We start from the raw sequence: 19,403 nt of genomic DNA, 5'->3' as shown, positions 1-19,403 counted from the left end.
AGTTTGGGCAACATGGCAAGACCCCATCTCTACAAAAAAAAATTTATTTTTTTTTTTTAATTAGCCAGGAGTGATGCCTGCCTGTAGTCCCAGCTACCAGGGAGGCTGAGGTGGGAGGATCGCTTGAGCCTAAGAGGTCGAGGTTGCAGTGAGCTATGATTGTGCCACTTGCACTCCAGCCTGAGTGACAGAGCGAGACCCTGTCAGCAAATAAATAAAATTCAGTTTCATGGCAAAATGGAGAACATGAGCTTTGTCTTCCCCAAGAGACTCATGGGAAGCGGATGTGGAATCTCTGAGGAGGCTGTTGGCTCTCCCCCCATGATAGCTGCTAGTCAGGTCGCTCGGAGGGTCTCCCTACCCAGGAGACAACCTCACACTGCCCCCTGCTCCTGCTCCTGTTAGACTGTCATGAGTGCAGCCCGAGGAGAAGCCTGGGGTCTCAGTGCCACAGCACAGCTCCTGTCCTTCCCCAGATTCCTGCGTGAAGACTAGCTGGGAGCCCACTGCCTGCTGCCACCTCCAACTCCAGCCCCCCTCACCATGCACTCCCTGGACGAGCCGCTTGACCTGAAGCTGAGTATCACCAAGCTCCGGGCGGCGAGAGAGAAGCGGGAGAGGACGCTGGGTGTGGTCCGGCCCCGTGCTCTGCACAGGGAGCTGGGCCTGGTGGATGACAGCCCCACACCTGGCTCTCCAGGCTCCCCGCCCTCAGGTACTGGCCCTGGGCAGGGCAGGGGGACTCAGCCCTGATCCACCCATGGTGACAGAGAGAATGGCCAAGTGTGTCCACCAGCATGTAGCTGCAGCCCCTCTTGGCTTGCGGTTCATGGGAAGCCCACACGCTTGTCCTTCCATCCGCCCAGCAGTGTATGTCTGGAGGGAGGTGGGAGCTCCAACACCCAGCTCACGTGGCTAGCACACGATGCAAACTGAGGCCTCTGGGCAGATTTGGAACAGCTGGTTGGGCAACCAGGCATTCAGAAGGAGTGGCAGTGGTCCCAGGACCTGCACCGTGGGCTGTGGAGTGGTGCAGCTGGCCAACCTGGGCAGTAGAGGCTGGGTCTGAGCCCAGCAGGTGGCTCTCAGAGATTCCCAGTGCTCGGGCCTAGGGTGACGTGCACCACTTCTGCCCTGCCTCAAGAGCAGATTCACCCGAAAACCAGATTCACCGCTTGTCCGAAGGGGAAGGCTATGGGAGCAGCCCAGCCTGAACCTGCCACTTTACAGAAGGAAGCACTGAGGCAGGCAGGGGCCTGGGAAAAGCTAGAAAGGTTCCTACCTGCCCGTCTGGCAGGGACCCAGGGGCCCTGGGTTCGTGCTGTTCTGTTATTAACCCTGTCTGCCAGACCATTCCCGTCTGTAAAGCGGGCACTTCCTCCTCCCGGCTCACGGGGGCTCAGAGGTGGTGGGTGGTGTCACACACCTGTCAGCTCCACAGGCTGCTCCTCAGATTCGTGTGATCTGGGGGCATGGCTGGTGTCTGCTCCCAAGGTCACAGTGGGGGTTCGGAGGCAGGAGGACCTGGCCCACCGGGACTCTACGCTCCAGCACTCTCTGAATTGTGCCTCTCCCTTAGGCTTCCTGCTGAACTCTAAGTTCCCTGAGAAGGTGGAGGGACGCTTTTCAGCAGCCCCTCTTGTGGACCTCAGCTTGTCACCACCATCTGGGCTGGACTCCCCCAATGGCAGTAGCTCGCTGTCCCCTGAGCGCCAGGGCAATGGTGACCTGCCTCCAGTGCCCAGTGCCTCGGTAAGGAAGGGTGAGAGTTCCAGAGAGACGGTTTCCTGGGGTTGCCATGACAAAGTACCCCAACACTGAGTGGTTGAAAACAACAGACATGTTACCCTCATGATTCCGGGGGCTGCAGTCTACCTGGAAGGCTCTAGGGGAGAACCTTCCCTGCCTCTCTCCTGCCTTCTGGCGGCTTCTGGCAATGCCTGGCACTGTAGCCTGGTAGCTGCTTCACTCCAGGCTCTGCCCTGTCTTCACACGGTCTTTGTCCCCCTGTGTCCGAATCTCTCTCTGCTTTCTCTTATAAAGACACCAGTCATGGCCGGGCATGGTGGCTCACACCTGTAACCCCAGCACTTTAGGAGGCCGAAGTGGGAAGATCGCTTGAGCCCAGGAGTTCAAAACTAGCCTGGGCAACATAGCAAGACCCCATCTCTATTTACTTATTTATTTATTTTTTTGAGACAGAGTCTTGCTCCACTGCCCAGGCTGGAGTGCAGTGGCCTGGATCTCATCTCGCTGCAACCTCTGCCTCCCGGGTTCAAGCGATTCTCCTGCCTCAGCCTCCCAAGCTGGGACTACAGGTACATATCACCACACCTGGCTGATTTTGTATTTTCAGTAGGGACGGGGTTTCACCATGTTGGTCAGGCTGATCTTCAACTCCTGACCTCAAGTGATCTGCCCATCTCGGCCTCCCAAAGTTCTGGCATTACAGGTGTGAGCCACTGTGCCCGTTTTTTTTTTGTTTTTTTTTTTAACAGGGTCTAGCTCTGTCACCCAGGCTGGAGTGCAGTGGCATGATCTCGGCTCACTGCAACCTCTGCCTCCCAGGTTCAAGCAATTCTCCTGCCTCAGCCTCCCAAATAGCTGAGATCACAGGCATGTGCCACCAGGCCTGGCTAATTTTTGTATTTTTAGCAGAATTGGGGTTTCACCATATTGGCCAGGCTGATCTTGAACTCCTGACCTCAAGTGATCCGCCCATCTCAGCCTCCCAAAGCGCCAGGATTACAGGCGTTAGCCACCGTACCTGGCTATGTATTTTTTTTTAATTAAGAAAATAAAAATTAAAAAAAGGTACCAGTCACTGGATGTGGGGCCCACCCTAATCTAGTGTGACCTCATGTTAACTTGATCACATCTGCAAAGACCCTAGTTCCAAATAAGGCCACATGCACAGGTAGGGGCTGGGGTGGGACACCATTCAGTCCACTACAGATGGGACAGGGGCGCTCCGGGCCAGCAGGACCTTGACTAGCCCTCCCTTCGCACCCCAGGACTTCCAGCCACTGCGCTATTTGGATGGTGTCCCCAGCTCCTTCCAGTTCTTCCTGCCCCTCGGCTCCGGGGGGGCCCTGCACCTGCCTGCCTCCTCCTTCCTTACCCCTCCCAAGGACAAGTGCCTCTCGCCAGACCTGCCCCTGCCCAAGCAGCTGGTGTGTCGCTGGGCCAAGGTGAGTGGGGGCCAGGAAGAGTGGTGTGGAGTCTGGGGCAGATCACCCCGCATGGGCTCAGAACACTTCCCATCCCCCGCAGTGTAACCAGCTCTTTGAGCTCCTGCAAGACCTGGTGGACCACGTCAACGACTACCATGTCAAGCCCGAGAAGGACGCGGGGTACTGCTGCCACTGGGAGGGCTGCGCTCGCCATGGCCGAGGCTTCAACGCCAGGTGAGGCGGGGGAGACAGGGGTAGAGGGAGGACTGGGGTCTCCAGTGAGCTGAGCCACGCCCCCTGCCCTCCCTGGAGCAGGTACAAGATGCTCATCCACATCCGCACACACACCAACGAGAAGCCGCACCGCTGTCCGACCTGCAGCAAGAGCTTCTCCCGCCTGGAGAACCTGAAGATCCACAACCGGTCGCACACAGGTAAGAGGCCGGGGCCAGGCGGCTTGGCCCATGAAGGGGGCGCTGAGACCGGCTGGGCAGGTCCCCAGGGGGAGGGGACTGTAAGTAAGTCCCGGGCCTCAGAGATAAGGGTTGACCTCATCACCCAGGGGTCCCTTTTCCAATGCAGTTTGCTGGGGGAAGCATCCCCTGAGAGTCAGACCCCCCACCCAGCACCTGCTCTTGGAGCACCAATGCCATTTCCTGGGTCCCGTGGGTATCATCTGACTAATGCCACCTCTGTGATCGCAGAGGCCAGGTCCGCTTCACTCGACTACAGCCGAGGCCCATAGCAGGACAGCTCTGGCTGTTGGAGCCACAGACATAATTTTACATTTCCCAATCGCTGCATAAAAAACAGCAAAAAGAAATGGGTGAAATTAATTGTAATATGGTTCGTTGACCCCAGTACATCCAGTGTGTTATCAATTCAATATTAAAGACAAATCGGTGAGATATGGAAGTTCTTCATTTCATGACAAAGCCTCAAGGAGCTGATGTGTATGTTTTTTCCTGGTGTTTATTTCACCCTGGCAGCACATCTCCAGGTGAAGAGCCATGTATTAGGAGGTCAGTCACTACATGTGGCCCCCTGCTCTGGCCAGGGCAGCAGCAGATGCCTGGTGAACCTTCAGCCATTTGTTGAGTGAGGGCAGTGGCGCCGAGGCAGCACTCCCTGTGGCCAGGCCCACGCTGGGCGCCTTGTGCCAGGATGTGATCTCCAAGGCCATGGTGTCTTTTTTTCTTGAGACAGACTCACTCTGTCACCCAGGCTGGAGTGCAGTGGCATGATCTCGGCTCGCTGCAACCTCCGCCTCCCAGGTTCAAGTGATTCTCCTGCCTCAGCCTCTGAGGTAGCTGGGATTACAGGCACCCGCCACCACACCCAGCTAGTTTTTGTATTTTTAGTAGAGATGAGGTCTCACCATGTTGCCCCTGCTGGTCTGGAACTCCTGGCCTCAAGTGATCTGCCTGCCTTGGCCTCCCAAAGTGCTGAAATTATAGGAGTGAGCCACCGGGCCCGGCCTCCAAAGCCATGTTCTGCTGCTGAAAGGCACACCCTCTGTAGCAGAGGGTGCAGGGCGAGGCCAGGCAGAGCTGGAGTCAACCAGGCTGGGTTTTCAGCCTCTGTGCCCTGCGTGGGGGTAGATCTCGTGCCACATGCCGGGGATGCCCCCTGCCCCCAGAATTGGGGCATCTGTGCTCCCAGGGAGTGCTTGGCCTGGGGGAATGTTGAGTGCCTGGGGTGAGACCCAGGAAGGGGAGAGACCCCTCACGGCGGCACTGCACTGCACCACCCTGTAGGTGAGAAGCCCTACGTCTGCCCCTACGAGGGCTGCAACAAGCGCTATTCCAACTCCAGTGACCGCTTTAAGCACACGCGCACCCACTACGTGGACAAGCCCTACTACTGCAAGATGCCCGGCTGCCACAAGCGCTACACGGACCCCAGCTCACTGCGCAAGCACATCAAGGCCCACGGCCACTTTGTGTCCCACGAGCAGCAAGAGCTCCTACAGCTGCGCCCACCCGCCAAGCCACCACTGCCAAACCCCGACAGCAGCCCCTATGTCAGTGGGGCCCAGATCATCATCCCCAACCCAGCTGCCCTCTTTGGAGGCTCTGGCCTGCCCGGCCTGCCCCTACCCCTGGCCCCCGGCCCCCTCGACCTCAGTGCCCTGGCCTGTGGCAATGGTGCGGGCAGTGGGGGTGGGGGGGGCATGGGCCCTGGGCTGCCAGGCCCCGTCCTGCCTCTCAATCTGGCCAAGAACCCGCTGCTGCCCTCGCCCTTTGGGGCTGGCGGACTGGGCTTGCCTGTGGTCTCCCTCCTCGCTGGCGCCGCTGGTGGCAAGGCCGAGGGGGAGAAGGGGCGTGGGTCGGTGCCCACCAGGGCCCTGGGCATGGAGGGCCGCAAGACGCCCCTCGAAAGGACGGAGAGCAGCTGCTCCCGGCCAAGCCCCGATGGACTCCCCCTGCTGCCAGGCACCGTGCTGGACCTGTCCACGGGCGTCAACTCAGCCGCCAGCAGCCCAGAGGCGTTGGCCCCTGGCTGGGTGGTCATCCCGCCGGGCTCGGTGCTGCTCAAACCGGCTGTGGTGAACTGAGCCCACCCTACGGACAGCTGTGGTGGCCCCGCCGGCAGCTCCCGGCACTGCCCCCGACGAACAGAAACTCTTCTGTGAAATAGCAATAATGTCCTACTGCCCAGGCAGCCCCAGCCCACCGGGAGCAAGGTTGGTGCTAGGTCATTCATGGCTGGCCTCCCAGCCCCCGGGTGGGGACCTGGCCTGTCATGCAGGGAGAGCTGTGCTCCTGGGTGCTGAAGCCTCGCTCCTGTTTGTCCCCCACGACCCAGCCCTCAGCTTCTGAGAGGCTTTCCCCTGCCCGACCTCCTCCCGTTTCCCTCTCCCACCCTGGCACCTCCCTCACCTAGTGACCACCCAGGGCAAGTCGCCCTCTCCCAGCAGAGGGGGTGGCATCTGCCATTCCTGCTGGCACCAGGCTCCCCCTTCCTGAGAGGAGCCCCTAGGGACCAGAGGCCTGCCCTTCCCTCCTAGGCTCACCCAGCCCCTGCCCTGGGGGCTCCTTGGACCCCTTTCCCTCTGACCCTGCCTCCAGAGGGAAAGCAAGACAGATGCGGGCCCCTGCAAAGCCCCAGGTAGAAGCATGCCCCCCAGGACAAGGCGCCTCCCAGTTAGAGGGAGGCCCGCTCTGCAGCCGCCCTCCTCACCCCAGGCCAGGCCCACAGTACCAGACGGGATAGCTGGCCACTCCACCCCTGCACCCCAGGGTCTCCTCCCTCTACCTTTTGGGGCACCCTGGAAGCGTGGGAAGCAGGTCTGAGGGCCCCTGAGCTGGCAAGGGGAGGTGCCAGGCCAGCTATGGTGTCAGGATACTGAGTGGCCTGGGCCCTGGCTCAGGGAGCATGTGGGGCCAGGCCCAGTGCCCCGTCTTCCTCCTTCCACCCCCGCTGGGTCTGGCCTGGGCAGTGCCCCCTGCGGAGGCCTTCGGGTCCTTGGTCCTGTACCAGGAAGGGGAGGCTGGCTGGGGACGACCGACCACAGGCTGGGACACAGCTCCTGGTCTGGGGGCTCCAAGTGACAGCATGCAGGGGAGGGGGCTCCCAGTCAGTGCTGTGCTGGGAGCTTTCTGGAGGCTGTGGACTGAAGGCCTTGAGGGAAGCAGTGGCTGGAGGAGGGTGCGGGACTCATGACACATTGCTTCCTCTGGCTTTTCCCTGCTGGGTTGCTTTCTCAGAGGCATTTCTTCACCCCTAACACCTAGCAGGCCCCCCCAGGTTCTGTGCCACTCAGAGGAACCCTGGCAGGGGCCAGAACCACTTAAGGGTGGTGCTGGAGGGCCTTGTGCCCCAGTCCCATCCCAGGACGCCCTGGGGGATGGACGCAGCCATGCCCCCCCCATCTGGGGCCTCTCTCTGCTCCCTCTCCCACCTGGCAGCTGGGAGTTCTGGCTTCTAGGGCTGCCCTGTCACCAGGCCTCTGAGTGGCCAAGCCCTTCCACCTTCCCATCTGTAAAACGAGGCAGCTGCCCAGACAGCCTTGGGGTCCTTAGTGGCCCTGCAGGTCCTCTGGCAGCTCTGCTGACCCCACCCTCTCCCAGACTGCCCTTCTGTCCCAGAGGGGTCACCCTGACCCGGCCCACCTTGCCACTGGGCTTTGGACTCCAGCCCTAACGGCCCAGCCGCACTGGCTCTGCCCCTCGAAGGGGCTATGAGCAAGGTAGGAGGGAGCTGGTCTCCTTTCTGCGGGCCCTACCCAGGCCCTGAGCAGCCCCCACCCCTGTGAGGGCCCCAGGCCTTAAGTCCCTGGCGGGCTCATGGGTTTGCGACTTGAGCAGAGCGGAGGAACAGGGCACTGGAAGGCCGACGAGCTCAGCATGCGACTCGGTGACGGACCAGGCTCGGCAGGGCCGGTGTACTTTTTGTGGTTGTCATTGGTTTGTTGTTGCACATTCCAGGATGTCAGTATTTTAACAGGTTCTAAGTGCCTTTCTATTGTAGCTTATGTTTTTCCTCCTCTTGGCTCCATTGCTGTTAGCATAGAGTTTTAAAAAAAAAAGAGATAAGCTAATGACTATAACAATATATTCCTCCATGGGAGAGGAAGTTTATAAAGAAACAATAAAAGTGAGTTACAAAGATGGCTTGTATGTCGTGGATGTGCCAGGAACCCGGCCCTGACATGAGGCCACCACTGCCCTGAGCCCCTGCAGGCCTGATCCGGGCTTTCTCTCCGACCCTGCAGGTGTTCCTCCCTCTCAATCTGCCGCCTAGAGCAGGAACTGGAAGGCTGGGAAGGAGGTAGGTGCTGAGGGCGCACAGGTGACAGGAACTGAGACAGAAGATTCCAGGCAGAGCATCCCAAGGTTCAGGTCCTCAGCCCACTACTGCCCGCTGTGGCTTTGGAGAGCAGTGGGCAAAGGCCCTTCTCCCCCCAGCCACATTCTGGGGTATTGTGCCCAGATTACTGAGGTGCTAGGTTCAAACCTGCCCCGGGGACAGGGTGGCTGCCAACAGAGCTCTGGGGCCAGAAGACCGCCACCCCGTGGGAGGGGCAGGGGCGCCATGGGAGGGAGCCTCACCCTGGCACGGGTGCTGTGGAAGCAGGAGCGGCTGCATCCTGTACGTGACAGGACTCAGCTGGGGCCCACTGGCCGGCTGCCCGCCAACCTCGCCCAGCCTGGCCCTTCTGGGCTTTTGAAGGCTGCTGCCTCCCCATCTCCAGCACCCACAGCCCTGCAACTGGCAGGAGGAGCAACCTGCCTTCTGGAATCTGGACACATACACACGAGAAATGCAGAAAAGACATTTATTACCAAGCTATAAATTAGAGGCGGCGGGGTGGGCAGGGGGAGCCGAGCAGTCACGTATGGGGCGTCTGCCCCTTTTCTCTGTCCTCCTGGGCCTGGATTTTAAGTTCCTCATCCAGGCGCTCCTTTGCGCGGACCACCTAGCGGGTCACAGATAATCAGGCCGGGAGGCCAAGCCTCTGCCCCATACCCCTTGCTCACATGGGACGGCCTATTCCCATCAGCCTAGGTCCATCTTCTGAAGGGCAATGGGTGGATACCAATGCTTCCTTCAGTGGCGCCCCAGGGAAGGGGTGGCCTAGGGAGACAGAGCTGGGCTGCAGGGGCCCAGTGCATGCTGCGACCTCTGTGAGCTGAGAGCTGTTTCTAGCACCCCACCCACTGGGGCTCCTGCTCCTTCGAAGTCCCAGCTGCTGGGAGGGAGGGCTGCTGTCTAGGGTGACAAAGCCTGAGTGGCTGGACCCTGCAAAGCTGAAGCAGTCAGAGGGGTGGCAGTTCAGGGGGCCTCCCTGACACTGGGACACCATGGGAAGGCCCGGCACAGTTTTCTGTGTGCCAAGCCCTTAGCTGGCCAGCTCCCCCAACTGGGAATCGAGCCCCAAGTGAGAAGAGGGGGGTCCCATGACTTCGTTCCTCCCAGAAGCAAAGACCACTCACCTTTGACTGCAGGTAGAAGGAGCCACCCATGGATTTGTCATTCACCTTAAATAAGTGTTCATAGTTCTGCAGAGGAGAGGGGACGGGTGAGAGGGCTGCAGACTGCAGGCGAGAGACGTTGGGCAGGCTATGTGGGGCCACATGAGACAGGCAACAGGACTCCTCTCCACCCTGTGTGCCACACCCAGCTGTGTGGCCACTGAGAGGCAGAGATGGGGTCAGGTACCCTGGAGGGTGACTCAGCTGCTACCGGAAGGCACTCTGTCTCTAGACTGTCCTGCCTCAGGCCTACTAAAACTTCACGAGCAACAGTGGCTCCCGCAAGTTGGAGTCCGAGCTGGGTACAGCTGCAGCCTCCACATTGGACCTCCCTGGCCAGGCCTCCCTTCACTCTTCCCACCCTGGCAGCCTCTCCCCCTCAAACTTCAGGGTGGCCCAGTGGCCTCACCTTCTGGACCTCCTCAGGGCTCAGCTTGGACACATTGAGAATCTGCTGTGCCTCCTGGAGGCTGAGGCCGGAGAGGTTGGAAGCAGCTGCAGACCGGTGTCCAGCGCGTCCTCGGGCATCAGCTGCGGCCCGGCTGGCTGTGTGGACATGTGGGTGATCGCTCAGTCCTCAGCAGCCCACACTTCACCCTGGGCCTTCCAAGTTGGTGGCTCACCCCTGCCACCAGCACAGGATGAGAGACACAGGGGACAGGTGGCTAGGAGCTGCCTCTTCTCCAGGAGTGGTTTCTTTTTTAGGGGGTAGAGGCTGGGAAAGTGAGGACAGACGTGCCTCACTGGAGGATAAGAGCAGGATCTGACCACTAAACCTGGCTCCTGGTCCCCAACCTAGACCATGAGATGACCCTGTCCCCCAACCCCCATATCCCAGGGGCACAGCAAATTGGGGAGCTTTAGGCTATGATGGAGACTGTATAGTGGGGCTGCGGGCATGAGAGGGCTCTGCAGGGGCCCAGCTGCCCACCTATCACCTAGACCACCAAAGCCACTGCCTTGGGTGACCTCTTCCCTTTCAGTGACCCCAGAACCTAGAATCAGGAGCTGCTAAACTTTTCCTAAAGGCTCAGAGAGTAGCTATTTTAGGCTTTGTAGGCTAACGAGCCTGCATTAGAACCATTCAACTCTGCCTTGAAAGCAGCCTGTCGGCCAGGCGCGATGGCTCACGCCTGTAATCCCAGCACTTTGGGAGGCCGAGGCGGGCAGATCACGAGGTCAAGAGATTGAGACCATCCTGGCCAACATGGTGAAACCCTGTAAAATACAAAATTACTAAAAATACAAAAATTAGCTGGGTGTGGTGGCACATGCCTATAATCCCAGCTACTCGGGAGGCTGAGGCAGGAGCATTGCTTGAACCCGGGAGGCAGAGGTTGCAGTAAGCCGAGATCGTACCATTGCATTCCAGCCTGGGCAACAGAGTGAGACTCCCTCTCAAAAGAAAAAAAAAGGCTGGGTGTGGTGGCTCACGCCTGTAATCCCAGCACTTCGGGAGGCCGAGGTGGGCGTATCACCTGAGGTTGGGAGTTCAAGACCAGCCTGACCAACACGGAGAAACCCCGTCTCTACTAAAAATACAAAATTATCCGGGCGTGGTGGCACATGCCTGTAGTCCCAGCTACTCAGGAGGCTGAGGCAGGAGAATCGCTTTAACCCGGGAGGCAGAGGTTGCAGTGAGCCGAGATCGCGCTATTGCACTCCAGCAGCCTGGGCAATAAGAGCGAAAACTCTATCTCAAAAAAAAAAAAAAGATCTGTTTACAAAACCAGGGCCGGGCGCTGTGGCTCACACCTGTAATCCCAGCACTTTGAGGCAGGCGGATCACCTGAGGTCAGGCGTTCCAGACCAGCCTGGCCAACATGGTGAAACCCTGTCTCTACTAAAAATACAAAAATTAGCCCGGTGTGGTGTCGGGTGCCTGTAATCCCAGCTACTCAGGAGGCTGAGGCAGGAGAATCACCTGAACCAGGAGGCAGAGGTTGCAGTGAGCCAAGATTGCCCCACTGCACTCCAGCCTGGGCGACAGAGTGAGACTCCATCTCCAAAAAAAAAAAAAAAAAAAAAAAGTTTACAAAACCAGGTATCCAGATGGGCCAGTGTACCAGTTCCTGCCCTGGATGCTCTTGCTAACCAGGTACCACTGAAGGATGCCCTGGTCTGGCACCACCCCCCACCATGAGAAGTGCCCCAGGCCATGCACACTGAAGAACCAGCAGGCCTGAGGTGCCCATGGCTGTGGGGAAAGGCTGACCTGGAGAGGAACTCCCAGCCCACAGGGGAGACAGACCCATGCTTACCTGCAAACTCCTGCCGCAAGGCCCGTGCAAAGGCCCTGCCCACCACCTGCACACCCATCACAATGATCTGGGCCAGGTACTTGGCCTGTGGGCAAAGCAGGCACCCGGTTAGCAGGCTGCTCCCTGTGCGCCCACAGAGATGGGCCCTGGAAATGGCTGCCGAGGGGCAAGCCTCCCAGAGACCCGAGGTCATGATGCACAGAGCTGCAGCCCCAGGCCAACCCCTCCGAAGCACCCTGAATGAAAGCTTCCATGGTGCGTGGCTTAGTTACTCATTGGACAGGCAGGCAGGTGGGTGAACTTGATGGAGCTCCCAGAGGCAGACTGGCCCCCACTCATCCTTCAGGAAAGGCGTAGAGGAGCAAGGCAAAGTGGCTGTAGCCACCGGCTTCAGGAAGAAACACTGTGGTCTGGGAGCCAGAACACAGGGACAGTCCTGGACCTGGCAGTATCTCACTCTCGACCCTGGGGCTGACGATCGCTCTTCCTGAGTTTCTGAGATCATCAGGCCCAACCTTTATTTTACCAATGGGGAAACAGATCTGTCCTAATTCTCCCAAGTCCGATGACTTTAAGTCCGTTCCATTCAATAAAACAAACTTACTAAGCAAACTTGCTTCCATCTTCAAGGAGCTAAAAGCCCACTAGGAGGGTATTTAAACACACTATGGACCAAATCATGAGGGAGAGTCAGGCTCGTTCATTTGTGCAGCCATTGGTTCACTCATTCATTCAAACATCTGCTGAGAGTCTACTCTGCTCAGCACTTGAGCACAAAGCTACACAGAACCTGGTCCCTGCCCCGAGTCAGAGCACACTGCTGGCCTGGCAGGGAACCCCACTGTCACACAGCAAGCTGAACATGCCGGAAGGCTGCACGTGTGATTCCATGCCCCATGGAGGTCCTGGGGACTCAGTAAGATGTGACTGGAAGCAAGAGAGTCGAGAGGGAAAACTCAAGACTGAGATGGGATTCTGTGAGAGGAGGGGGTTCTGCGAGAGGAGGGGGGTGGGAGGAGGGAGGGGGTTCTGTGGGAGGAGGGAGGGGGTTCTGTGAGAGGAGGGGGTTCTGTGAGAGGTGGGGATTCTGTGTGGGAGGAGGGGACTCTGTGAGAGGAGGGGGTTCCTCCTGGGCTGGGCTTTGCAGGGTAGGAAGAATCATGACGGAAATACTGAGCTTTCTAGGCAGAGGGACTGGGTTGAGCCAAAACTGGCAGGAGAAAAGGCAGAAGGGAGTTCCTATGAGCAGCCAACAGTCTAGGCTGGCCTGGGAAAGACTGGGAATCTGGCGGATGACATGGAAAGATGCACAGATCTTATGTGAAACAAAGCGATTATATATAGACAGCACATACAAAGGACCTTGTGACTGCAAAGCCGTAGACGCAGGGGGGTGGCGCGGGCTGGAGGCAGCTTAGCATAGGTTGAAAGCTCATGTGGCACAGCCGAGTGACTTTCCCTTTCTTCCTGGTGCTTTTCTGTAGATTTCCCTTCCGTCAACAAGTATCAACTGAGTCCGCACACCAGGCACGGTGCCAAACACGTTCAATTCATTGTGCCGTTTAATTCTGACAACTCGGGGGGTGGGGGATTGGTGACCGGCCTGAAGACATACAGCGGGTGCCACGGAGGCAGACCGGAAACCCGAGGCTGGTGCTATCTGTCACAGTAGTCACTACACAGAGTCCCGGGGTCCGAAGGGAGGGCACCTGGGCAAGCCGACAAGTATCAAGAACCCAACCCCGAGGCCAGAGGGGCTTGCTCCAGATTCCAGTGGATTCGACTCCAGAGCTGGCCTTGTTCAGCCTCTGAGGACCTGCTCTTTCCTTAACAGGCGGGATGTGATTATGGGCCATTAGGGGAATGAACAAACACAAGTGGGTTAAGATTTCAAAAGTAGGTAGAAACTTCGTAACTTCTGGATTTCACAGCAGAAAGAGCGCAGAGAAGACCCTCCTGTGATCACAGCGAGGGGCAGGGCTGTGGCTGTACTACAGATGAGGGAGGGTCAGGGATGCACCTGCTGACACCTGCGGTCTCACCTGACTTCACCTTCCTAAAGCCCCTCCTGAGTGGAACAGGAGGCTCAGGGATGGGATGCTGGTGCTGTCTGAAGGACAGAGGTGAAAGGCAGAGGGTCCCCTCGGCCTGAAACACAGCTCAGGTCTCAGACTACCCCTCCCACCATCAGCCTTCGGTCCCTCTGCTGCCATCACACAGCCTTGCAATCACTCGTTTACTTTTCTGCCAAGGCCAAAGACTGTTACAAAATAATGAACAGCAAGAGCTGAGGTCATAACTGGGGAGCTTCCCCAACCATCACCTGCACACTTCAAACCAAAGCGCCATGGTGGCCTGTGGCTTCAGCTGCCTAGAGCTGCAGGACAGAGGGGGGCTGGCCTGCAAAGTTTCAGCAGACTGTACGGCCCACTGAGGCCAGCAAGGTTCCTGCGGGCGGCATCTCCGAGAAGACGCAGTGTAGTGTAACAGTTACACCTGCAGGCTTTGGGATCACCTGTGTGCAAATCCCAGCTGTGTGACAGACACGTTCTCAACTCCTTTGAGCCCCAGTTTGCTTACCTGTAAAATGTGGCCACCGATAAAGCTGTCATATGGATTAAATGAGATAATAATGCCTGTCAAGTGCCTGGCACAGAGCCTAATGGTACAGTAGGTGCTCAGTAAACATTGGTTTTCATTCATTACTACCGTTTCACAAAATCTGACAATGACCAGGCACTACGAAGTAACAAAGCTTCTTTCAAAATAGCAGCTCATTTGATACAGGCCCTTTGCTTCCTCAGGGATGAAGGCTGCAAAACACCATACTACATTCCCTCAGGGAGCTGGGAAGCAGCAAGGAAGTAGAACGAGAACCACATTGACCTGGGACCAGAACCCTAGATCTGTTTCTCAATAGCTGTGTGCCCCTGGACAAATTACTCAGCCTCTCTGAATCTATTTTTTTTGTTTTGGTTTGGGTTTATTTTTATTTTTTTATTTTTGAGACGGAGTCTTGCTCTGTCGCCCAGGCTGGAGTCCAGTGGCGCAATCTCGGCTCACTGCAAGCCCCGCCTCCCGGGTTCACGCCATTCTCCTGCCTCAGCCTCTCCGAGTAGCTGGGACTACAGGCGCCCACCACCACACCCGGCTAACTTTTTTGTATTTTTAGTAGAGACGGGGTTTCACCGTGGTCTCGATCTCCTGACCTCGTGATCCGCCCGCCTCGGCCTCCCAAAGTGCTGGGATTACAAGCGTGAGCCACCGCGCCCGGCCGGTTTGGGTTTATTTTTTATTTATTTTTTTGAGACTGAGTCTCGCTCTATCACCCAGGCTAGAGTGCAGTGGCTCAATCTCGGCTCATTGCAACCTCCACCTCCCCAGTTGAAACGATCCTCCTGCCTCACCCTCCCAAGTAACTGGGATTACAGGTGAACACAACCAAGCCTAGCTAATTTTGTATTTTCAATAGAGACGAGGTTTCACCATGTTGGTCAGGCTGGTCTCAAACTCCTGACGTCAGGTGATCCACCCGCCTTGGCCTCCCGAAGTGCTGGGATTACAGGCATGAGACACCATGCCTGGCCTTTTTTTTTGGAAGCAGAGTCTAACTCTGTCGTCCAGGCTGGAGTGCAGTGGTGCAATCATGGCTCACTGGCAGCCTCAGCCTTCCGGCCTCAAGAGATTCTCCTGCTTAAGCCTCCCAAGTAGCTGGAGCTACTTGTACTCAGCCTCGGAGGACCTGCTCTTTCCTTAACAGGCGGGATGTGATATGGGCCATTAGGGGAATGAACAAACACAAACGGGTTAGGATTTCACAAGTAGGTGGAAATTTCATAACTTCTGGAGGCTGAGCACATGCCACCACGTTTGGCTAAATGTACTTTTCTGGAGAGATGGGGTTTTGCCATGTTGCCCAGGCTGGTCTTGAACTCCTAGGTTCACATGAACTGCCCTCCTCGGCTTCCCAAAGTGCTAGGATTACAGGTGTGAGCTACTGTGCCCAGCCTACCTCAGTTTTCTTAACTGCAAGATGGAGAGAATAATACCCTCCTCACAAGCGGACAGTAAAGCCTCAGGAGGCAACGCCCATTAACACCACATGGACAGACAGTGGCAGGTCCAGAACTAGGCGGTGCAGCCAAGCCCATCATCCGCCTATCCAGTACTCCAACATCCCCTGAGCTTCTGCCATGGGTCAGGCTGAGTTCAGAGCTCATTCATAGGGAGCAGAGCTCTGCCAGCTGTGGCTACCATGGGTGACCAAAACAACCACTGTCTGAGGCCTCTCCCAGAGGCTCCAAACATCCCATAGTCCACTGACTGACACTTGGGCCTGAGGGTCCCAGGTGAGAGGACCCAGCTGACTTGGCATCCAACTTGAGGCCATGCGGCTGTCAGCGAGCAGCAGTCAGAAGCACAGGATCCAACCCTGGCATGCGTGGGGGCAGCACATGCACTTCGCTGTTGGGCAGCAACCTGGCCCGAGGCAGAACCAGAGCCCAGCAGCTGGGACCACAGACAGTGCTGTGGGAGGCACTCAGCAATGGGGCTTACACTGACTTGTGTCTTTGAGATTCGCATGCAATGCGCCTTTGAGGCCAAGCCCCAGGCTCCGGGTAGATAAGCAGACAGCCTGAGACTCACTCTCAAGGACACGCTGGTCACCCAGGGCTCCTGAGAACAGATACGGGCATCACAACTAGACAGGAGAAAGGTCAGGACCACAACTGTAGCATGTGCCACGACATCCGGGGCCTGGCCAGTGGCCGGCGCAGCAAGTGCCCCTGGTGCATCTCAATGAATATGGCTGTTGCAACTTTGCCCAACCTGCTGTCTCATGAACTCCATGTCCCCAGGCAGGGTTTCCAAGCGCCTCCTAAGCCTTCTGCGGGAGGGTTCTGGCCATCTCCCAGTAAACACACAATTCACCACTGCCGCCTGCAGATCTGGTCCACTCCCCAGCTTGGCATTCACAGCGCCTGGTCTGGCCTCAACTTCTCACCATCACCTCTCTCCACGCTGCAGCCACACCCTCTGCTCCTAGAGCGGCTCTCATGCTTCTGTACTCCTCAGGGCCTTTGCCGTTCTGAGTTCCTCCACTTTGAACATCCTCCCTTCTACCCTGATCCTGTCAAAACGCAGCATCCCTCAGGACTTAACATCATCCCCCATCCCTCGGGTGAAAACCTTTCCAGGCTCTCCCATGTATACCTTCCGACAGCACTTTCTTTTTTTTTTTGGAGATGGAGTCTTGCTCTGTCGCCCAGGCTGGCGTGCAGTAGGGCGATCTCAGCTCACTGCAACCTCCACCTCCCAGGTTCAAGCAATTCTTCTGCCTCAGCCTCCTGAGTAGCTGGGACTACAGGCGCACGCTGCCATGCCCGGCTAATTTTTTGTATTTTTAGTACAGACAGGGTTTCACCGTGTTGCTCAGGCTGGTCTCGAACCCCTGAGCTCTCAGGCAATCCACCCGCCTGGGCTTCCCAAAGTTCTGCAATTACAGGCGTGAGCCACCGCGCCTAGCCTAGCACTTTCTTTTTTTTTTTTTTTTGAGACGGAGTCTCGCTCTGTCACCCAGGCTGGAGTGCAGTGGCGCGACCTTCGGTTCACTGCAAGCTCCGCCTCCTGGGTTCACGTCATTCTCCTGCCTCAGCCTCCTAAGTAGCTGGGACTACAGGTGCCTGCCACCACACCTGGCTAATTTTTTGTATTTTTAGTAGAGATGGGGTTTCACCGTGTTAGCCAGGATGGTCTTGATCTCCTGACCTCGTGATCCACCCGCCTGGGTCTCCCAAAGTGCTGGGATTACAGGTGTGAGCTACTGTGCCCGGCCAGCACTTTCTTTTCCTGTTAATATACTGTCATGCTGGGTGCGGTGGCTCACGCCTATAATCCCAGCACTTTGGGAGTCCGAGGCAGGAGGACCGCTTGGGCCCACAAGTTTGAGACCAGCCTGGCAACATGGCGAAACTGCATCTCTACAAAAAATACAAAAAATTAGCTGGGCATAGTGGAGCATGCCTGTTGTCCCAGCTACCCAGGAGGCTGAGGCTACTTGCGAGGATGAGATGGGAGGATCACCTAAGCCCCAGGAGGTTGACGCTGCAGTGAGCTGTGATCGTACCACTGTACTCCACCCATCCCAGGCAACACAGGAAGACCCCATTTCTACAAAAAAATTAAAAATTAGCCAGGTGTGCTGGAACTCACCTGTAGGCCTGACTACTTGGGGGTCTAAGGTGGGAGGATTGCTTGAGCCTAGGAGTTCAAGGCTGCAGTGAGCTAGGATCACTCCACTGCACCTAGCCTGGGCGACAGACAGACATCCTATCTCAAAAAACAAACCAAAAAAACCCCATGAGTTTTGGGACACAGCTGGGCTCAAAAGAGGTCTCTGACACCGTGGGATGCATGACTATGGTGGAGTCAAAACTGTCTGGGGCTCAGGTTCCTTATCTGTAAAATAAGGACAATGACAGCAGGACTTCATAAACACTAAATGAGAGACTCTACATAAAGCCTCAGCTCAGGGGCTGGCACTTGTAACCTGTTAGCTGTTACATTATCCTTAATACTACGTTAGTTAAGAAGTGGCTCCCCGAACCAGCTGCAACAGAGTCACTTGGGGAACTCATGTGTGCAGAACCTCCAGGGATAGAGCTCGAGAACCTGAACTTTTTTTTGCTCTCTTTTTTTTTCTTTTTGAGAGAGTTTTGCTCTGTCACCCAGGCTGGAGTGCAGTGGCACAATCTTGGTTCATTGCAGCCTCTACCTCCTGGGTTCAAGCAATACTCGCGCCTCAACCTCCCAAGCAGCTGGGATTACAGGTGTGCGCCACCATGCCCAGCTAATATGTGTATGTGTGTGTGTATATATATATATATATATATATAGTGTGTGTGTGCATAAAATAGATATGTAAAAATATATATAACACAACATATAGTATACATAGATGTATATGGTATATATAATACATATATATAATTTTTTTTTTTTGAGACGGAGTCTCACCCTGTCGCCAAGGCTGGAGTGCATTGGCGGATCTCGGCTCAAATTGCAACCTCTGTCTCGCGGGTTCAAGCGTTTATCCTGCCTCAGCCTCCTGGGTAGCTTGGACTACAGGCGCGCGCCACCCCACCCGGCTAATTTTTAAAATTTTTTGGTAGAGACCGTGTTTCATCATGTTGGCCAGGCTGGTCTCGAACTCCTGACCTCGTGATCCGCCGCCTCGGCCTCCCAGAGTGCTGGGATTACAGGCGTGAGCCACCGCGCCCAGCCAAACCTGCACTTTTAAAGGTTCCCCAGGTGACCTGACAGTCAGTGTAGCCCAGGTCTGTTGACTGGCTCTAGGTGCCAACGGTATCACACAAACGCTCCGTGCTCGGTGTCTCGAGGCCTAGTTCAAGCCCCAGGTCTGCCACTTCCCTGGAAAGGCCAGCTTTCCAGTGGGGATAACAACAGGGCAGCAACATCGACTCTGCAGCGCTGTAAGGTTCCAGGGCAGGGGATGTGCTCACCGGCCAGACTCATGCTCCACTGCCGCCCACGGCTGCTCGCTCACACGCGGGCTAAGCACAGCGCGACCACATCTGCCCGGCCTCTTCCAGGCAGACGGTTTTCCCTGGCCCTGAGGCCGCTGCTGCCACCACTGCCGGCCTCGGTTCCCCCGGGTGCAACGCCCCCAGACCATGCTTCCTGCCGGGCACGCAGGGGGCGCGGGGCGCGGGGCACACGGCGCCCGCCCCCCAGCCCGGAGCTCGCCGCCGGGCCCCCGGCCCGACTCGGCTTCCCCTCCCCGGTAGCGCCCGACTCGGGCCTCACCATGGCAGCCGCTCTGCCTCGGGGGTTCAAACTCCGACTTCCTGGCCCCGCGGCCGGGGCTCAAGCGTGGTCGGCGGGTCAGAGGTCAAGGGAAGCCTCAGAGAGCGCATGCGCGACACGGCGCTGGGCATGCGTATTGCCTCGGTCTTGGGGCGGGGCACCGG

The 19,403-nt window shown here is 57.1% G+C and overlaps 2 protein-coding genes across 6 annotated transcripts in view; one reads left to right on the top strand and one right to left on the bottom strand.

The window, feature by feature from the left end:
- GLIS2 (GLIS family zinc finger 2) overlaps positions 1–7,803 on the top strand; it is a 23,766-nt gene extending 15,963 nt beyond the window's left edge. For 2 of the 3 annotated variants that reach the window (XM_032144828.2, XM_058434145.1), the window contains exons 2-7: positions 477–715; positions 1,580–1,752; positions 3,015–3,191; positions 3,274–3,407; positions 3,489–3,607; positions 4,931–7,803. In XM_032144828.2, the coding sequence (XP_032000719.1) occupies positions 544–715; positions 1,580–1,752; positions 3,015–3,191; positions 3,274–3,407; positions 3,489–3,607; positions 4,931–5,730 (1,575 nt within the window). In that variant the 5' untranslated portion in view covers positions 477–543 and the 3' untranslated portion in view covers positions 5,731–7,803. Of the gene's footprint in view, positions 1–82; positions 716–1,579; positions 1,753–3,014; positions 3,192–3,273; positions 3,408–3,488; positions 3,608–4,930 lie in introns of those variants that run through there. The other variant, XM_032144829.2, reaches the window with a different exon arrangement.
- Positions 7,555–19,403, bottom strand: PAM16 (presequence translocase associated motor 16). Of its 3 annotated transcripts, none has more exons than XM_058434164.1 (6): positions 19,240–19,324; positions 11,689–11,822; positions 11,413–11,497; positions 9,561–9,697; positions 9,113–9,178; positions 7,555–7,676 (listed from the first exon to the last, which is right to left on the bottom strand). In XM_058434164.1, the coding sequence occupies exons 2-6, from the start codon at positions 11,749–11,751 to the stop codon at positions 7,638–7,640; spliced, it is 390 nt and encodes a 129-aa protein (XP_058290147.1). In that variant the 5' UTR covers positions 11,752–11,822; positions 19,240–19,324; the 3' UTR covers positions 7,555–7,637. The 3 variants fall into 3 exon arrangements, with proteins under 3 accessions (XP_058290147.1, XP_058290145.1, XP_032000721.1); XM_058434162.1 differs by lacking the exon at positions 7,555–7,676 and adding an exon at positions 8,441–8,595; XM_032144830.2 differs by lacking the exons at positions 7,555–7,676; positions 11,689–11,822 and adding an exon at positions 8,441–8,595 and having other exon boundaries at positions 19,240–19,403.

Source organism: Hylobates moloch, unplaced genomic scaffold (assembly GCF_009828535.3).
Source record: "Hylobates moloch isolate HMO894 unplaced genomic scaffold, HMol_V3 SCAFFOLD_23, whole genome shotgun sequence".
Taxonomy (NCBI): Eukaryota; Metazoa; Chordata; class Mammalia; order Primates; family Hylobatidae; genus Hylobates; species Hylobates moloch.
The sequence above is the reverse complement of the archived record's forward strand: the minus strand, read 5'-3'. Positions and strand labels throughout refer to the sequence as shown.

Coding starts and splice junctions, on each gene's coding strand:
- PAM16 (XM_058434162.1), bottom strand. CDS start 11,751: ATGAGTGGGGGCCAGTCTGCCTCTGGGAGCTCCATCAAGTTCACCCAC. Junction 9,179..9,560: donor GCCCTGAGGAGGTCCAGAAG/GTGAGGCCACTG, acceptor TCTCCTCTGCAG/AACTATGAACACTTATTTAA. Junction 8,596..9,112: donor CCTTCTACCTGCAGTCAAAG/GTGAGTGGTCTT, acceptor GTGACCCGCTAG/GTGGTCCGCGCAAAGGAGCG.